At 41.5% G+C, this 20937-nt stretch overlaps 2 protein-coding genes across 2 annotated transcripts; one reads left to right on the plus strand and one right to left on the minus strand.

Moving 5' to 3' along the window:
- Window positions 1–4651: 4651 nt before the first annotated feature.
- Window positions 4652–9005, plus strand: LOC110220041 (olfactory receptor 10A7-like). The gene is given in 3 exon segments (XM_021003890.2): window positions 4652–4698; window positions 7959–8152; window positions 8155–9005. Coding segments are annotated over 3 exon segments (1092 nt in total).
- Window positions 9006–13935: 4930 nt separating this feature from the next.
- LOC110220040 (olfactory receptor 6Z7-like) lies at window positions 13936–19095 on the minus strand. The gene is given in 5 exon segments (XM_021003889.1): window positions 13936–14323; window positions 14325–14388; window positions 14391–14892; window positions 18727–18782; window positions 18903–19095. Coding segments are annotated over 5 exon segments (1203 nt in total).
- Between the last annotated feature and the right edge of the window lie 1842 nt (window positions 19096–20937).

Consider the following 20937-nt stretch of genomic DNA (forward strand, 5'->3'; position numbering starts at 1 on the left):
GTGAGAACTGAACCCAGGTCTTCCTGGTTTCAAGGCTGACTCTCTGCCCTCTAAAGCTGGCTGTTTCTCATACACATACATATGAAAGAATACTGAATATAAACTAAATAAGTGGGTAATTTGATGGACAAGGCACTAGGAGCTAGGGGGATCACAGAGGACCACGTGTAGGAAGTGGTAGACAAGCTTTGCTTTGAAAAAAATGAGGAATTCTAAGAAGCTAAATCAAGTATACTGTTGTCATGGAGACAGGAGATGGAATGTTGAGTGTAAGGAAAGGAGAGATAATGAGTTCTGCACAACCAAAGAGTGTGTGAAAGGAAATAATGTATAATGAGGTGCAATCTCTAGGTTAAAGCCAATTTTCAAAGGGCTTTAAATACTAAACTCTTTGTGTTTGACCCTAGAGGCAGTAGGGAGCCCTTAGACTTTATGGAGATGAGAGGGCAATGGTCAGACCTGTGTTTTAGGAATACTACTTTGCAACCTTTAGTGTGAGACCTGATTCCTCACTTTCACCCCATAGTCCAATAAGTTGCTCAGCCTTGTCAGTTCTGTCTCCATAACATCTCTGGCACATGCTCCCTTCTTTCCCTTCACACAGTTCCTCCATCATTTCAGGCAGTCATCACCTCTCACTTGAACCCTTGGAATACCCTCCTAACTGGGCTCCCTTGCCTCAAATCTCTCTCTGGTCCAATTCATCCTCCACACAGCTGCTGAAGGGATTTACCTCAAGCATAAATCTCATAAACTTCAGCAGCTCACTTTTACTTCAAGGATGACATATAAATCACTCTAGTTGACATTTAAGACCCTTCCACATAGGATCCCCTTATGCAGGCATGATGTTTCCCTTCATGCATTGTAGCCAGACTAAACTGGTCTTCTTCCTATTCCTCACATAAGGTGCCTTATCTCCTATCTGTCAGAAAACGTCTTTGCATTTTCTTTGCAGTATCCTTAGAATTTGCTTCTCTCTCTGTTATTCTGCTCCGATCCCTAGTTTCCTTCAAGGCTCAGCTCAAATGCTACCTTCTTACATGAATAGCTGCTACTACCCCCAGGGGGTGACTTTACCCTCTTCCTTCCCTCTTTCACCCCCCTTTTATTGTCCACAAATAGCTTAGATGAGATGGGAGGCATGGATTTTATTCATTACCATGAGATGCAGAAAGGAAGTCCTTACCGTTGACCCTGCCACTGCAACCTAAAGTCCAACATACCATAACATTCACACTGCCTCTACACCACTCAGGCCCATAGTACTGTCAGCTGGCCTATTGAGGAGCTCTGGCACTAGTCTTCTGCACCACTGGGGCTTCTAGGTCTTTCCATTCACCCTACAGATGGACTTCCTTTTTTTTGTCTCCCCAATTTAGAGCATCAACTTCTCGAGAGCAAGGACTATCTCACTTTTTCTATTTTATCCCTGGTACTTAGCATAATGATTAAGAATTGAGTAAGATATAATAAATGCTTGATAAATGGTTTTTTCATTCATTCATTTCCACCTGTTATCTTCTCCAAAATTGCTTTATATTTACTACATCTAAAACAATATCTATGCATCTGATAGATCAGATTAGATCACACTCCACTCACAGCAACCACCTCTCCTTTGTTTAAACCCTCATCCACTCTCGCTTGGATTATCACTCGAGCACTCAATCCACAGATATTAATTAAAAGCTTGCTATATGATAGGTACTTTTATGTATAAATATGTGTATTTGTATGACACAAATATGTGTATATAAGTATGTGTCTACATACATACACACCTATATATTTGTATGTATACATATACATATGCATATGCATATATATTTACATACGCACATATATCCCTAGTGCCTGACGCATAGCAAGCACTTGATAAGGGTCTGCCTATCAGTTCATTGATTGCTTGACCTTACCATAATCACCTCTATCTGGGCCTTATTTTCTTCATCTCAAATGAGAAAATTGAACTAAAAAGTACAAAGGATTTCTCTGAGCTCTTAAATGTCATATATATATATATATATATATATATATATATATATATATATATATACATATATATATATATGTATCTACATCAACAAATATTTATTAAAAGCTTCCTACATGATAGCTACTTTACTATAGTAAAATATATATTTGCTATATGTGTAGCAAAGTATATGTAGACATAGATATAGATATAGATTTGCTATATATTTATGTACATTAATATAATATATAACAAAGTAGCTATCATATAATAGGCTTTTAATAAATATTTGTTGATTGAATGATTCATAGATAATCCAAGGGAGAGGTAGCAAGGACCTGAACTTGGGTGGTGGTCATTATGAATGATGTGTGATGATCCTCACACTTGAAGAGGGCACTGAATAAAATGAATGAATCTTCATTATCCATCTCCCTACACCATCTTCACTTGAAAATCAAAGGAAGAGAAGATTAATGAGCTAATTTTCCCTCTTGGCTAGGTCCTGTGGGGAGAGCTCCTGGCATCTCAGTCCTAATAGCCACAGCCAAACATTGAAATTCTTTCCTGTCATGCACCCAGGCTACCCCAAGATTGGGTGAAACCCAAGGTAGGTCTGATGCTTCCTCCTTTGGTGGGATCATAGGTGGAATCAGAACATTTCTTTTCAGTCAGTGTGGTGCAGAGAAATATCACTTGACCTTGGCTAGGAAACCTGGGTTCACATCATGAGTCTGACATAGCTGCATGGCCATGGGTCAATTCTTTAACTCCAGGTGTCTCACTGTCTGCCTTAACAAATCAGGGATGATAGTGACTCCACTACCCATTTCATGGACTTGTGAGGAGACACATACCTTGTAAACTTTGAGCACTAAATGGGTATGGGGAGTGTGTGAATTATTATTCAAGGAGACAGGAAATGAAGTGGACTGAGTGTCCTTCTGTACATGAGGATACTTGACTTTGTCCTACCTCCCTGGTAGACCTTGGGAAAGTGTCTGGACTGGCTTGTTTGTCCATTGGAAAGCAACATGCTATGGTCAAGTGAGCACGGATGGGCCTTGGAGTAAGAAGTCATGGACTGGAATCCTTACTGTTTGTCAGACCTTCAGGAAAGTCACCTGATTCATCTGAGCCTTAGTTTCATCTTTTGTCAAATGGAAATAAATCCATTTCACATTATTCTTGTGAGGCAAAGACATGACAAAACTTTAAATGCCTTAAAAGTGTTAGGTATTTTTATGTTTTCTCATTGGTCAGGTGGTAAAAATGTCACATGCCATTATCATTAGAGAGATGGATTCAAAATGATAGAGAGTTTGATGGAGGGATGGATAAGTAGATAGATGGATAAATAGATGATAGATGGATAGAGATAGATGACAGATAGATAGATAGATAGATAGATAGATAGATAGATAGATAGATAGATAGATAAGTAGGCTAGATTGTTTGACAGATGACTGTTGTTTCCTTTGTTTTCCAGTCATGTCTGACTCTTTGTAACCCCATTTGGGGTTGTCTTGGCAAGGATACTAAAGTGCTTTGCCATTCTCTAGCTCATTTACCAGATGAAAAAAAAAACTGAGGCAAACAGGGTTAAGTGACTTGCCCAGAGTCACACAGCTAGTAAGTATCTGAGGAACTCAAGAAGATGAGTCTTCCTGATTCTAGATCCAGTGCTCTATCCACTGTGTTACCTAGCTGCCCCAGTTGGAGGACTAGATGATTAGATAGATAGATAGATAGATAGATAGATAGATAGATGGATGGATGGATAGGTACATAGATGGATGAATAGATGATAGATAAATAGATGGATTGATAGATGGATAGGGATAGATGATAGATAGAGACAGATAGACAGACATAGGTAGACAGACAGGTAGATAGATAGATAGATAGATAGATAGATAGATAGATAGATAGATAGATAGATGTGTAGGTAGAAGGATAAGTAGAGGATAAATGCATGAACAGATAGATGGAGACAGATGACACAGAGATAGAACATTTACTGTATTAAGGGCTTACAAGGCGCTGGACACTGTGCCAAGTGTTAGGGATATGTATGAAAACAAAAGGACAGTTCTTGCTCAATAGGAGCTTATACTCCATTGGAAGAAGACAGAACATAAAAGAGGTGGAAAAGAGAGAGGAAGAGCAATTAGCATTTTTATAGAATTTTAAGGTTTGCAAAGAGCTTTACATGTTTATCTTATTTGCTCCTGAGAACAACCTTGTAAAGTACGTAATATTCTCTTCATTTTACAGATGAGGAAACTAAGGGTAGGAGTGAGTTACTATGGGTCCCACAGTTACTAAATGTCTAAGGTATGATTTGAACTCAGGTCTTCCTGACTCCAGGTACCATGTTCTAACGACTGCCCCACCAAGCAGCAACCTGCCTTGGGAGTGAGGAGAATGAGGACACGGAGACTGTTAGAAGTGGTATGGAGTCCTCGTTCCTAGCCAGAGAAGGCAGAAGGCTTCCCTTTCACAGCTAAAGGAAGGCAGAAGCAGAGCAATCATGTTCAGAGGGGTGGAGATGGCATTACTCATTCATTCGGCCAGTTGTTGTTCCCTGGTCAGAGCTCAGGGCCAAGAGAGTTAGGATTATGGTTTCTATCCTCATCATAAAGGTCAGGAGGTTTGGTTCTGCCTGTATTCATGCCCCTCACCAAGTGTCTTACCAACTATGCTTTTGGTCACAAATGGTGAGTGTGTAAGGAACAGTGTGGCTCTTTCGTTTGCCTCTGTTTCACATGTTTGGCCTAAATAAGAGAAGTCTTGGGGAACCATGATCACTGTTTTCAGGATTGAGGGAGTTGGCCATCACTTAGAATATTAACGAGGCTCATTTGGCTTGGCCTCTGGGGCAGAAATAATAGGAGCGAATGGAAGCTGAGGATGACAATCATGGAGTCTAGCAGAAAGAGTCATAGATTTAGGGGAAGATGCTGGGTATTCGCATCTTGGCTGTGCATCCTCTGAAGCCTCGGCTGATTCTTCCTCCTTTACAAATGGACTAGACAAGATGGTTTTTGTCATTCTTTTGGGGTTTTTTGGCCAGGCAATGGGGTTAAGTGACTTGCCCAGGGTCACACAGCTAGTAAGGGTCAAGTGTCTGAGGCTGGATTTGGACTCAGGTCCTCCTGACTCCAAGGCCGATACTCTATCCACTGTGCCACCTTGCTGACCCAGTTTCTCTTATTTATATTATACAGTCCTATATGATAAGGAAGCACATTTTAATTTTTTGTAAGGGAGAAGTTCCTAATAATTAGAGCATTCCATCAATAAAAAAAAAGGGTGCCTCACGGGAGTGAGTTCTACATCATTGAAAATATTCAAGCAGAAAGGAAAGAAGCAAGTATTTATTAAGAGTCTATGAGGCATGGGGCAGCTAGGTGGAGCAGTGGATAGAGCACCGGCCCTGAAGTCAGGAGGACCTTAGTTCAAATCCGTCCTCAGCCCAAACACTTGACACTTACTAGCTGTGTGACCCTGGGCAAGTCACTTAGCCCCAATTGCCTAAAAGCAAAAAAAAAAAAAGAGTCTATGAGGCAGTTAGGTGGTGCAATGGATACAGCACAGGGCCTAGAATCAGGAAAACATGAGTTCAAATCTGGCCTCAGACACTTACTAGCTGTGTGACCCTGGGCAAGTCACTTAACTCTGCCTCAGTTTCCTCATCTGAAAAGTGAGCTGGAGAAGGAAATGGCAAACTACTCCAGTATCTTTGCCAAGAAAACCCCAAATAAGGTCGTGCAGAGTTAGGCACAAAAGAAAAATAACTGAACGGCAAATGTGCCAGGCATGGCGGTAAGTGCTTTACAAATATTATTATCTCATTTGATCCTCAACTCCACCATAACAAGCTGATGTAATTATGATCCCCATTTTATGGTTGAGGAAACTGAGGCAGGTAGAGGTTAAGTAGGAAGCAAGACAGGAAGGAAGGTAGGCAGGCAGGAAAGAAGGCAAGAAAGAAAGAAGGAAATGAGCATTTATTAAGCACCTACTATATTGTGGGCACTGTGGTTTACAGATATGTCATTCCACAACAACAACAAAAAATAGCTAACTTCTATAGCTGCCACTATGTGCCAAGCTCTGTGCTGAAGTGCTTTACAATTATTATCTTATTTGATCCTCATGACGACACTGGAAGGAAAGAGCTATTGGTATCCCTACTTTGAAGTTGAGGAAACTGAGGCAAACAGGGTTAAGTGACTTGCTCAGGATCACACAGCTAGTAAAGGTCAAAGGCTGGATTTGAACTAAGGTTCTTTCTGACTCTAGGTCCATTCCTTTTAAGAAAGTGATTGTTAGAAAGTGTTTTAGAGTTGTGGAAACTGAGACAGACAAAAGCTAAAGGATTTTCTTATGGTCACACAGCTAACCAAGATTTGAGATAAATTTGAACTCAGATCTTTCCTCCTGATTCCATGCCCACCATTCTAGTGATTGTCTCCCTAGCTGTCCTCTTGTGGATGACCATAATGAGGACTCTTGCTTCAAGGTGGAGGTTGGAATAGATGACCTCTGAGCACCCCTTCAAGATCCAAAGTTCTGTGATTTTTCCCAACAGTTTTGGGTTGTTTCTCCACCATTCCTGGGGAGGCAGAGATGGGCTGCATGAAACTCAGAACTGCCATATGCATTTTCACCTGTTTATCAGTTGTCCCTCTCCCCATTCTATATTCCCTGCCTCCATTGGCCCATATGGTGAACAGCTTTGTAAGGAGTGCCCCCTTGAACTTAGCTAAGATGGTCTTCACATGGTCAACATACCAGTGTTGTTGAATGTACGTCAATGAAGAAAGGGCTGATACTGATGAAATTACGGATCTCTAGAGCATCAAAGTATGATGTTGAGTCTAGAGAATGTCCACAGGGAAACACCATGAAATAACTCAGAGATAGAGATGCATGGATCATGGATAAGAGAGAGCTTTTAGATGTTGGAGCCATGATGACCATTGGGGGGCAGGGGGAAGTGATGAAAACATCGACAATTTCACGCCATTTCACAAGCATTTCTTAAGGTCTTCTATGTGTAAGGCACTATGCTGGGCGCTAGGGCCACAAAAGTGACAATGAAATAATAATCCCTTTCCGAAAGCTTGGATTCTATTGGGGTCAGGAATATGACATGTGTTGCTGGTGCTTCTCAGTTGTTGTGTCCAACTCTTTGTGACTGCATTTGGATTTTCTTGGCAAAGATACTGGAGGGGTTTGCCATTTCCTTCTCCAGCTAATTTTACAGATAAGGAAACTGAGGCAAATGGGGTGAAGTCAATTGTCCAGGGTCACCCAGATAGTATGTGTCTGAGGCCAGATTTGAACCCACATCTTTCTGATTCCCAGCCTAGTTCTCTACCCACTGAGCCACCTAGGTGCCCCTACATCTCATATGGTTTCTGGGAAGGATATATAGTAAATAGTAGCATTAGCTAACATTTGTACAGGTCTCTAATGTTTGCAAAGCACTTTACATTCAACATATCACTTGATCCTCACAATAGCTCTGTGATGTAGGGCAGAGAATCACCAGCTCATAAATTTAGGGTTAGAAGGGATCTTCAAAGTCATTAAGTTCGACCTCCTCATTTTACAAAAGAGTAAACTGAGGTTCAGGGAGGTTAAGTGAATGGTCTAGAGTCACACAGCTTGTGTCTGAGGTGGGATTTGAACCCAGTGCTGACTTCTTGACTCCACTGTTCTATCCTTTCTATCACATTGCCCCTCTTACAAATAAGAAAAGGGAGTCTCAGGAAGGTTATATGACTTTCCCAAGGTCATCCACATAACAAGTATCAGAAGCAGGACTCAAATCTTCCTATGCTTTGAATTTTGCCAATATCCAGGGACAAATGTCTGATTCTTTCTTCAGCTGGCTTTTCTTTTGTATGTATGCACGCACATGTGCGTGTGCACATACGTGTTTGTATGCATGTATTTTTGCCTTCAGGCTCCTGCTGTACACTGAACTCACCATTTCCCCTCCAGGTGGTACTTCCTCAAACAGGTCTGGACCCTGGGCACTGCTGCACCCCAAGGACCCCACTGAGAGCATGATTTGGAGGAACCAGACTTCTGTCTTCGAGTTTGTCCTCTTGGGTTTTTCCCATGTTCCCAGGCTCAAGCCAGTTCTCTTTGTGCTGTTCTGGGGATGTTTCTAATCACAATGCTGGGAAATGGCCTCATTGTACTCTTGACTGTGGTCGACACTGCCCTCCACACACCTATGTATTTTTTCCTCAGGAACCTGGCCCTGGTGGAGATCTGCTTCTCTTTGGACATTGTGCCCAGGATGCTGGTAAGCTTGGTGGCTGGAAGGGGCATCTCCCTGGTGGGCTGTGCCCTCCAGCTGTTTCTCATTCTGTCCTGTGTCACCTCAGAGTGTTTCCTCCTGACAGTGATGGCCTATGACCGCTACGTGGCCATCTGCCACCCCCTGCACTATGGGGTCCTCATGAACCAGAGACTCTGCCTCCTTCTGGCAGTGGCGTGCTGGGTGGCAGGCATCCCTGTTTCCCTGCTGTTCACCATTTGGCTCTTCCACTTCCCATTTTGTGGACCCCGAGGGGTTCGCCACTTCCTCTGTGACGTGGCACCACTGCTGAGGCTGGTGTGTGCTGACACTGCTGCCTTTGAAGCCTATATCCGGGTAGCTACAGTGCTTGTCCTAATGGTCCCTTTCTTCCTCATCACTGGGTCCTACGGCCGTGTGCTGGCTGCAGTTGTACAGATGCCCTCAGCCACTGGGCGTCATAAGGCCCTCTCCACCTGTGCTGCTCATTTTATTGTTGTGGCTCTCTTCTATGGCACAGCTTGTGTCATCCACCTCCAGCCCAAGTCCAGCTACTCTCCTGAGAGCAAGCAGGTTGTGTCCTTGTCCTACACGCTCATCACTCCCATGCTCAACCCCATCATCTACAGCCTGAGGAACAAATTGGTGAAAGCTGCCCTGTGGAGGGTATTGGGTAGGAAAAAAGCAGGTGCCCAGATGACTTGAAATCCACTGTCTGCTATTGGTTATAACTAAGATGAAGGGGAGTGGGGCCCCTGATAGCCAACATCAGGAGACCACGGGCAGTGGGATTGCTTTCCAAGATCATCATTGAATCAGGGACTTCTAGAGCAGGGTGAAACCAGAGAGAAATCTAGTCCAATCCGGGCCTGAAATGAATCCCTCCTGCAGTATCCCAAAGTATAGGTCAGATGGTCTGCACTGGAAGACCCTTTATGATTTGGAACTCACCATTCCTTGTACGTAATATCAGACACAACCCTTGTATCAGAGACCTTCCCGACATGAAGGGTCCAGGGTCACCTTGGAAGACTTCTCATTTCATTGATTCATTTACTGCACCCAGAAAATCTGGAGAAATCATTATCTGAAACCTCTCTCTCATCAAAGTATTTCTAGTGGAGAAGGTATTTGTGTTGATGCCTACTTTTCCTTGCAAGCACACAGACCACAAAAATGGTCACAGGAAACTTTTATTGAAAGGTTAATGAATACAAACCAGAATTCACATCAGAGCTCTCATGCAAGCATCCCTTCTAGCAAAACATTTCATGTAGTTGTAGTAGACCAGTCACTTTCTTTCATCCTCTAACTTTTCCTCTAAAGACTTTCTGCTTCACAAAATTTGCTCAGGAAGCAAGATTCCAGCTACTCTCAAGGAAGTCCCACTTCCTATCACTAGAATCAAATACAGTGGTGAAACATGTCAATGTTCTTTCTCCCTCAGGCTCCCAGGAGAGCTGCATTCCACTCCTCATTTGACCTCAAACTGGCAAATCATCTCCTTAATTATCTCCCAGTTTCCAAGATCTCTTTCTGAAGCATATAGTTGAGATCTTTCCAATAACAATAGGATGTAACCAGTTACCTAGAAGGGGGAGGGAATGAATCAGAGAAACCAGGGGTTCTCTTTCTGTGGAACTGGGGAGGGAGGAGAGAAGAAAAAATATGCTTGGTATTGCCTACTCATGAAATCCTAGAATTGAATACAAGCAGACTGCTACAAGGTTCTTAAGCTGTCCCAAACTGTGTCCCACACTGTTTTGTCAGTCTGGTGGAGCCTGTGGATCTTTTCTCAGGATAATGTAGTTAAATTCTTAGAATCAGATATGGAGGATTACAAAGGAAACCAATTGTATTGAAATATAATTATCAAATAGTAATAAGAACAAACCCAAGTTTGATTGGCCATTTTACATGATTACCATTCTGGTTCATCACCCATCACCTTCATTATTTTTACAGCCCTCTAATTGGTGTCCTTGAATCCAGACTTTCCTTTAGTGAATCATTCTTCACACACTTGTCAAATTGATGTTGTAGGGGTGGTGTTCTGATCATGCTCAAGAAGGTTCATTGGCTCCTACTTGTGTCTTGGTCAGTCACCTGGTCAGTCAACAATCATTTATTAAGGACCTAATAGTGTCAGGCACTGTGATAATCACTGAGGATGAAAAAAGAGGCAAAAGACAGGTCCTGCCTTCAAGGAGCTGACAATATAACGAGGAGACAGCAAGCAAACAAATATGTACAAAAAAGCTATGTTTATGATAAATAGGAAATAATTTACAGAGGGAAAGGAGAGGGAAATTAAAAGAGGGAATTAAGAGGGGTTGGGAAAGGCTTCCTATAAAAGATGGCACTTTAGTTGGGACTTAAAGGAAGCCAGTAGCTGGAGATGAGGAAGGGGAGCATTCCAGGCTTAGAGGACAGAGAAATGCCCAAAGCTGAGAAATGGAGGTCTTGTGTGTGGAATAGCCAGGAAGTCAGGGTCACTGGATCAAAGAGTATGTAGTGGTGAGTAAGATGTGAGAAGACTGGAAAGGTGGGAGGGGGCTGGGTGGTGAAGGGCTTCAAATGCCAAAGGCAGCATTTTGTATTTGACTGTGTACCTGTCATTTCTCTGTAAACTTCTTGAGGGCAGAGATCTGTTTCACTTTTGTTGTATGATGTAAGAGAGAGAGATGGCCTTGAAACCAGTAAGACCTGGGTTCAAGGTAAGTCTCAAACACATAATTGCTGTGTGACCCTGATTAAGCCACTTCACTTATAAATACTCCAGAAAACTCTTCGAGATGACAATTTGCAGAGAAGATGCCTACATGAATTTGTAAAAGTCCCCTCAATTGAGAGATCAAGAATGATTGGTCTAGTGCAGTGGCTGAAAGATGAAATGCCTCAGAAGACAAAGATCTGAGCTTCTGAGCATTTTGGTTTATTAAGCACTGCATGCCAATTGACCAACAAATCGGGGCCAGTTACCTTCCTCAGCTAGGGCACTGGATCCCAAGTACAGGAGGAGGCAGACTTTTCTATATTAGAAACAATTCATCAAATAAGACCTATTAATTAAAAGGAAGCAAAACAACATTAGGTAATCTGATTTCTAATTGGGTGAAAGGTTAGGGACTTTCCAAGTTGGGAGGGGGACAGTGAACACGTTCAATTCCCTGAAATTAAAAAAAAAAACCCCGAGATATCCCACTCCTTCCAAGTGTCTGTAAACAATCAAAGGAACATGGAAACAGTAACTGATTAACCAGTACAGGGCCAGTTTTCAGATAAGACGTAAAGGTTGCTTGAGATGTACAATTGTGAGAAAACGCCTGGCATCAGTCTTTGGATCTGACCAGGTTTCTGGTCAGCATAGCCAAGGTCCTTATACGGGTCTCTAAGCAATAGGGGAGGTAGTCTAGTTTCCTGCACACATAGGACGAGGTTCAACCAATGCAATGAAGTTTTCTCCCAATTCCCACAATTGAATAGTTTTCTCACAAGACAGAATTTGAACTAGACCCATACCTGAACAGAAAGTGTACTGGACTAGTTCCAGAATTGAGTTACAAGATGGAGTCAGTATGGTTCACTCAATTTCCACAATTACTCCTAATGGTCCTAATCCCCTCAATTCCCTCAGTCTTCACTAGTACCTGTGCTATCCTATTCTGTCCTATCCTATCCCTATCTAATCCTATTCCTATCCCTATTCCCAGTTCTTAGCACAATGACTGGAACACCCCATATGTGCATAATGAATGCTTATTAAGTGTTAACTGTTCCCAAGATCAGGCCCCTAGCTATGTAGCTGAGACTCAAAGCTCTGAATTCCAAGACTTTCCCCACTCCATCATACATTTGAAAGTGGCATTTTTACTTGTAAAGAATGGGGCTTGGATTCTGTGTTTGAATCTTGACTCTTCTTTACCTGTTCTGAATGTCACTTACCCATGACTGAACTTCCTTCCTCCTGCCCTCTTCTCCAATATAAAGTGGGAATGTAGACTCACAGACTCATAGATTTGAGATGCAATGGACCTTAAGGATCAGCTATTCCCAAACTCTCATTTTATAGATGAGGGGGAAAAGGCCTTGAGAAGCTAAGATGTCTACAACACTTTGCAAAGAACAAAGCTAGAACTGGAAGCCCGGTTCCCTGGCTCCAAATTCAGTGGGCTTTATCTTACAGCATTGTTGAGTGGAAGAGACTTTGTAGACCCTACTACATTGTAAAAATATGATGATGATGATTTGGTTGGAATTTAGAATATTCAGCAGAATTTTCCCAATCCAGCCTAAGGGCTAACCTAAAATATAAAGGAATAGATTGAGATATATGATATATGTAAATATATGAATAAATACATTTACACATATGAATACACGCATATATAATGGGCAATATATACATATATGCCTGTATAAACACGTATATATGTACACACATGCATATATACATATATATACATGCATGTATATACACATGTGCATATATATGTGTGTGTGTGTGTATGTTACTTGATTTTTCATTCCCCAACCTTCTTTTCCTATCATACAACTTGATGACATGTTTTAGAGCTCTTCCTTGATTATATTTTAAATCTTACTCACGCCTTCCATACAAAATATAAATACCTTATTTGCAGGAGGCATTGTATGCATAGAGTACTGGAACTGAGAGAGACTAAAGACATAGAGACCAGAAAGGGGGCTTCTCTAATATTCAAGATGAACGAAAATAAGGGTCTAAGTTAGGATGGTGACATCTGCAGACAGGATGGATGTAGGTGATGATTATACACAAAAAGTGGTTTAAAAACAATTGTCAAGAAGGTGAAACAGTCACATAGAGTGACAACAGCCTGAGAATCACTCACATTTCAAAATAATAATAAAAGTCTTACAGGAAGGCTCAACACCTTGGTGTTGAGGACATTGGGGCCACGGTAGGAGTAGAGTAGAGGGATCAAACCAGTAGTCCACACTGGCCACAAGCAGCTGCAAAACCCCTAAGCTACAGGCAGAAGTAATTTGGAAATATTTAACAAAAGAAATAAAAATACAATACAATATAGATAATATTAAATTATGTTTTTCTAAGTCAATATGTGACCTGTAGGGATCCATTTCTATTTTAGTTTGACACTGCTAGAATGGAGCATTTGAAAACAAAGAGACATATAGACAGAAATACGATAGAAAGAGAGCGTGGAATGGTTCTCATGTGTGCAGGGAGAAGGTATCTATGTATTGAGGAAGTCATAGGACCATAGCCATAGAGCTGGAAGAGCTTTCAGTTTTACCTTCTCGTTTTATAAATGAGGACACACAAGCCCCTAATGGATAAGTGACTTACCACAAGGTCGTGCAGTTGTGGCAGAACCAGGACTGGAAGCCAGATCTTTTGACTTCACATCTAGAGTTCTTTCTGCTGCAATGAGGCCATAGCTCATTTTTAGGGTCAAGTAACTGAGAAGGCACAGCAAATGACTGGATGTGGGAAGCAAGAGAAATGGAGGCATCCAACATGCCAATGATGTCCTGAGCCTGGGCAACTATAAGAACAGGACAAGAAAGTGAGGAAGGAAGAGGATAGCTACTGGAACACACTAAGGGAATACAATTCTTGGCCGCACATCTAGCTAGTAGAGCTCTGACTCATCCTCATTTTGTAAAGGGTCTTGTGAAGAGCACCTTGGACCTCCTTATTGCTCAGGCAGTAGATGATTGGATTACACATGGGTGTGAGCACTGTGTAGATGACAGATAGCAATTTGCTGAGGTCCATGTCTACCATGTGCTTGGGCCTGGCATAGATGAAGATGGCAGCTGAGTAGAAGATGCCCACTACAATGAGGTGAGACGCACAGGTAGAGAAGGCCTTGACTTGGGCAGCTGCTGAGGGCATATGCACCACAGCTGTGCCGATGGTCACATAAGAGACCAGGGCAACCATCAGGGAACCATAGAAGATGACAGTGGCTGAGATGAAGTCGACCAGCTCAGTCAGTGCTACATGAGTACTAACTGAGCAGAGGGGAGATGTCACAAAAGAAGTGGTTGAGGACATTGGGGCCACAGTAAGAGAGCCCAAAATGCAGGCCATCTTGATCACAGAGACACTAAGGCTGCCCATCCATGAGGCCATGGCCAGCATGAGGCAGACCTGGGGCCTCATGAGTATTGGATAGTGGAGAGGACGACAGATAGCCACATAGCAGTCATGGGCCATGGAGGCCAGGAGTGTGCACTCAGCACAGATAAGTGTGATGAAGAAGAAGAGCTGAGTCATGCAGGACGTGAAGGGGACATGGCAAGGCCCTGACCACAGCCCAAGCAGCAGGGTGGGCACCGTGACTGAGACATACCACATCTCCAGGCAGCTCAGATTCCCCAGGAAGAAGTACATGGGCTTGTGGAGCCCCGGGTGGCTCCAGATGAGCAGAATGATGATGGTGTTCTCCAAGAGAGTCAGCAGGTAGAGGGTCAGGAACACAGCAAAGAGGACACCACGTAGGGCTGACCTCATTGACAAGCCCAGCAAGATGAACTCCTGGATCTGGGTCATATTGGCCTTCTCCCAGTGTCTTTCAGGCTGGGGACAAAGAGCAAAGTCTTCATGGTGTTATGTATTGTCACAATGCTATGCAGACAAATTTTGAGGAAGATTGGACAGGGATTAATCAATCTAATAGAAAGTTTTTATCGTGTTTCACATGCATCAGGAACTATACTAAACTCTGGAATACAAAAGAAAAGTACAAATTTGTCCCTGCCCTCAAAGAGATTACATTTTAATGAGAGAGCCCACATGGCTGTAAACAGGAACATTTCAGATGCTTACAGAGGGGAAGGCACTACATGAATTCAGGGAAGGTTGGAAAGGTGGATGCCTTTTGCCAAAAATAATGTTTGAGTTGAGTCTTGAGAAAAGCCAGGGCTTTAGAGAGTCAGAAATAAGGAGGTGGTATATCTCCAAAGTGGCAGACAACCAGTTCAAAGGCACAGACTTGGGAGATGGGCCATTGTAAGGTGAATGGAAAGTACAAAAATGTGGCTGAACCATAGAGTGCATGGAGTTGAGGAGGAAGACTAGAAAGATAGGTGTTGGACACATGGTGAAGAGCTTGACATGTATGCCTAATGGGAGTCTTATTGGAACCAGGTAGTAACAGGGAGCCACTGAAGTTATTGAGTAGGGGAAAGAATATGAATTCTGGATCTTACAAAACTAGCCATAACTGCTATTTCTATAGCACTTTTAGACTGACAAAACATTTTATTTACAATATCCTTGCAGGGTGGGTAGTGTCTATATGATTATTTCCATTTTACTTGAAATGAAATTGAAGCTTAAACCTGGCCAGAGTTTTGTAACTTGGAAGTACTAGAGACAGGATATAAACCCAAGTCTTAAGAGTGTAAGTTCTGTGTCCTTTATATCATATTGTTATATTATATATCAATATATTATGTACAACATTAGTATTTTATATTTCATATGCTTTCACATTGCACAATACTTCCTTTTAAGTAATAATAAACTTAATATATTATTTTTACTATGGTTATTACCATTAGATGATATTGATAATTCACACTTGTATGGCACCATGAATAGAAATATTAGAGAAAAGAGTGAAAGGACTGAATGAGCTTACAGGAGGGTGACCAAAATGGGAGTGGTAATGGAAATCTGGGGCTCTGTGGTCAAGACATTCCTCATGATTGGACTTTCCTCTTGTGGCCTCAGATGGCAAGTGTTTGAAAGAGCTGGTGGTATTTAACTTAGAGAAGAAGACTTGGGGTGGGTAGGGAGGTGTGGGGCCTGACAGATCTTTTCAAATATCTCCAGGACTTTCATATAGAAGAGGATCAGACAGCTACCTGGCACAGGAGAAAGAGTATGAGTTCAAATCCTACCTCACAAACTTACTAGTCCTGTGAACCTAAGCAAGCCACTTAACATTGATCTTAGTTTCTTCATCTATAAAATGGGGATAATAATCTACCTGCCTCCATGGTTGTTGTGAGGATGAAATTAGGTAATATTTGCTAAGTGCTTTGCAAGACCTAAAGCATTATATCAATGTCAGCTACTATTATGATCATTATCTTCAGTTACATTCAGTTACAGAAAACAGAGATAGTACCATAGTAGCAATATACAGGATTTATAGAAAGGCATATTTCAGCTACATGTATGGAAATTTTTCCCCCAACAATTAGAGGTGTAATAATCTACTTAGGAAGAGAGTTCCCCATCATTAGAAGTCTTAAAGAAGAGGTTCAATGACTATTTGTTGACCACGTTGAAGAATGAATTCCAGCTTTTGGCAAAGGTTTCATAAAACGCTCTGATTCTTTTACTTTGCATATAATCCAGTCTTTCATAATGTCAGGGAATCACAGAATCTCAAGGTAGTAAGGAACCTCAGAATTTATGTAGTCCAAACCATACTTGAGTAAGAATTCCCTCTGAGAAATCCCTGACTAATGGACATCCCGCATTTGTAGGATTGTGGGATCATAGAGTGCTAGGATTCTGAACTGGAAGGGACTTTAAGTGTCATCTAACCCAAATTTTCATTTACAGATAGAAACTGAGACTTAGAATGGTGGAGTAACTTGTCCCGAATCACACAGGTGACAAAGTAAAGATTTAGACCCAAGTCTTCAGTCTTCCAATCAGGTCCTCTTTTGGCTTCACTGTGCTGTTTCCCCTTTCATTTGGATACTGAAATGTGGAGGAGGCAAAAGAGAAGGGGGCATTACCTCAAAGTAGAACTTCCCATTTGTGAAGAGCTCTAATTGAGGAGTTTGCACTGACATCAAATCTAATCTGCCTCACTACCACTACTACATATTGATACCAGGCCTGTCCTTTTGGAACACACAGGGAAAGCCCAATGCCTCTTCCGTATGACAACCTCTCAAATGAACAAAGATGTCAATTCTGTCTCTTCTTAGTCTGCTTGTCTTCAATAACCATTTATTAATCACCTACTATGTGCCAGGTGCTATGCTAAGAGCTGAGCATATACTAAACATCCCTAGTGCATTTTGATCTAATCTTGTATAACCTGATTTGGAAGGCAAACACCATCCTACTAGGCCTCCCAGATCTGGGAAGCCCTTCAGTTTATCAATGCCCTTCCAAAAATGTGGGACCAGAATTAAGCATAATACTCCAAATTATTCCCCAGTCCTGGCTGATAGCTCTTTGTCACACAGCCAAAGGATGGACACACTAGCTTTGTGGGGTTGCTATGCCTCACAGCTGAGACTACAAGTACCATTCAGCTTGAAGTTCATGAAAACCCTCCGAGTGTTGATTTTTACACGGAATGCCACGTTTTGCCCATCTTGCATCTGGGAAGTTGATTTTTTGAACCCAGGTCTGACTTTACATTTCTCCCCATCAAATTTCATCGTATTCACTTTGGTTCAGTATTGGTGCCTGTTAAGGGTTGGTTTCTCCCACCAGTGCTTATCACAGTGCCTGGTACATAGTAGGTGATTTATAAGTGATTGATGACTTTTTCAATTTTTTTACGCAAACTCCATCATAAAATTGCTATATGAAAAGTGATCGTCAGAACAGAGATGGTAATACCTGCAGCAGCTCATTCTGAAGTCATTGTGACAATCAAATGGAACCATTAGCTATGCCTCCCAGATCTGGGAGGGACAAGTGGATTTCATAAACATTCTTGAGATTTAGAATTGGAGAAGGGCTTAGATTTGACAGAATCATAGAATTCAGCAGAGAAAATTCTGTCCCTCTTTCTCTTCCCAGCCCATCAGACTGGAGGAAAGGTTTGGTGCAGGATATCTGTGCAAATGCATTAATAAGCTTAGTCTTATGTTAAGGTAATTCATAAGTACTTAATGAATTGAATTTAGGTCCATTTATCAACTTCCAAAGTGTATCTCAGAGGAGTCCCCCCAGGTTCTCTCACAATGAGGTTATGATATAGACTAGGAGACTCAGAGCCAGAAGAGATCTCAGAGAGTTTCTATGTCTTCTGGTACTAGGGACTGCTTCTTTTCATATCCTTGGCACTTAGCACACTGTCTGGCACATAGCAGGTGCTTAATAATAGTACATTGTTATATAAATAATAATAAATGAATAAATTCCTATAAATACAAAATACAATGTATAAATAATTAATGTGTATTGATTGATTGACTGCATCTGTCAAGGGTACTATCATCTTCCCAGTCATCAGATTTGCTACCTCAGAGTCATTCTCAAATCCTTATTTATCCTCTCCCTCTGCACCCCACTTTCAAACTGTTGTTAACCCTTCTGATCTGTGCCCATGGTATCTCTCTCATTCATTCTCTTCTCTCTTCTCATATAGCTACCACCTAATTAAAATCCACATCTTCTCTTAGGGGGACTATTACAACAGAATCCTACCTGGGAAGCTTCTTTCCTCTCCATGCCACTCTCTGTGCTGCTGTCAAAGTGATTTTCTGAAAACACAGTGGCTCCTCAGAACAAAGGGGCTGATCCCAGTGGCCTCTTGTACAAAGCACAAACTCTTCTGTTTGGTACTTATCATATTTCATCTTACCTCTAACTTTCCTTTCTACCTTTATTCTTCACCACACCATTTACAGTAGAGCCAAACCATCGCACTTGCTGCCAGTCACACACGACAATCCACACTATCTGCAAGCCTCCACATGGGCCGCTCCACCAACTTGGAAGGCAATTTCTCCTCAAATTCTTCTCTTTAAATCCATGACTTCCTTCAAAACCCAGCTCAAATACCAGCTTCCTCATGAGGCCTTTCAAGCTTGAACCTCTACTCTCCTATTAACCTGTGTTTATGTTGCCAGGGTTTTTTATTTAAAAAAGATGCTCATCTCAAGAGAGTGTAAGCTCTTTGAAGCCAGGGACAATATTGGTTTTGTCTTGGTTTTTCTTGAGCCTGGCACATGGAAGATGCTTAGTACCTGCTTACTGATTGATCAACTTATTGAACATAGAATATTAGAACTGGGAAGAACATTAGAAGATAAAGCATAGAATATCAGAGCTGGAGCCACCTTGGAGACCATATAATTCAACCCTCCCATTTTATGTGAGGACATCAAGCAAGGAAGGGGAAAAGAATGTATATTACAATAATAATAATGTTAATTCATATGAATAATGTTTTAATGCTTGCAGAAGAGAAGGTGTTATTTTATTCTCACTGCAGCCTTGAGAGATGAATGTTGTTACTACTCCCAATTTACAGATAACTAAATTGAGGCTAAGAGAGGTTATGACTTTTCCAGAGTCACATGCAACAATAAGCATCCAAGGTCATATTTGAATCTGAGTCTTCTCAACTCAAATTCCAGGTTTTCTTTGATTTGATTATGGTCACTCAAGAGTTTGTCCATATCCCTGGAGGCAGCTTGGTAGTATAGAATATTGGGTTTGGAATCAGGAAGACCCAAGTTCAAAGCCAGCCTCAGATATTTCCTAGCTGTATGACACTGCACACATCAATTGACCTCATTTTCCTCATCTGTGAAAAAGGGAATATTAGTACGTGCCTCATGGGGTTGTTGTGAGGTTCAAATGAGATTTTATATATCTATATCTATATACACACACACACACACATATATACATACATATACACACATATGTATACATACACATATATACATATATGTATGTGTATACACACATATACACACACATATATGTATACATATACATATATGTATGTGTATACACATATATACGTACACACATACAAACCTTAAAGTACTATGTAAATACTAGCTATTATTATTCTCAAATCTTTCTTCCTTCTGTGAATGTAGACAAGAGTAAGATTTCTGTTTTGACCTTTCCTGTAGAAGTGGGTGGAAAAGAAAGGGAAATTCTAATCAGTTTGGAAAGAAGCATAGTTCAGAGGAAAGAGTAGTGGATTTGGAGGCAGAGGTCCTGAGTGCTAATCCTGCTTCTACTACTCATTGCCTGTGTGACCTTGGGAAGTTAATTCCTCTCTATGGATCTCAGTTTTTCATCTGTAATATAAGGGAGTGGGACTAGATGTCCTCAAAGGTCACTTCCAGTTCTAAGTCTATGTTCTTATGGTATCTGAGCAATTCGGAAAGCATTTATTAAGCACCAACTATGTGGCAGTCACGGCACTAGCTTCTAAGGATGTGAAAGCAACAATAAGGATCTCAAGTAGTTCCTGGTTCCATAAGCTTATATTTGCAGCTACAGAAGAGCAGAATTCAAATGGAGAACCTTGGGATAAACCCAAATTTGGGAGGCAGAAGGAAGACAATCAGTGAGTAAAACTGAGAAGCAACAATCAGAGAGGTAGAAGGAAGACCAGGAGAGGAGATTGCATTCTATTGCTAAAGAATGCTAAAGAGCTTCCCAGGGAACTCTTTAGAGACATGGATTGAACCTAGGATTTCACTGGTACAGGAAATACCCAATCGTCTCTGCCAATGAGGGCAATGTTTCCTCTGTCACTTATGATATGTCTCAAATCTTGGTGTTGGGGTAGATCTCAGAGGTCATCTGACTTTTGCAGAAATCACCTCTGAAAGAGATGGTCATCCAAACTGCTCCTAGACCCTAGGGCCAGCACCTTGCATTTTGGGA

This window comes from Phascolarctos cinereus, unplaced genomic scaffold (genome assembly GCF_003287225.1).
Source record: "Phascolarctos cinereus isolate Bilbo 61053 unplaced genomic scaffold, phaCin_HiC Scaffold_726;HRSCAF=1367, whole genome shotgun sequence".
Classification (NCBI taxonomy): domain Eukaryota; kingdom Metazoa; phylum Chordata; class Mammalia; order Diprotodontia; family Phascolarctidae; genus Phascolarctos; species Phascolarctos cinereus.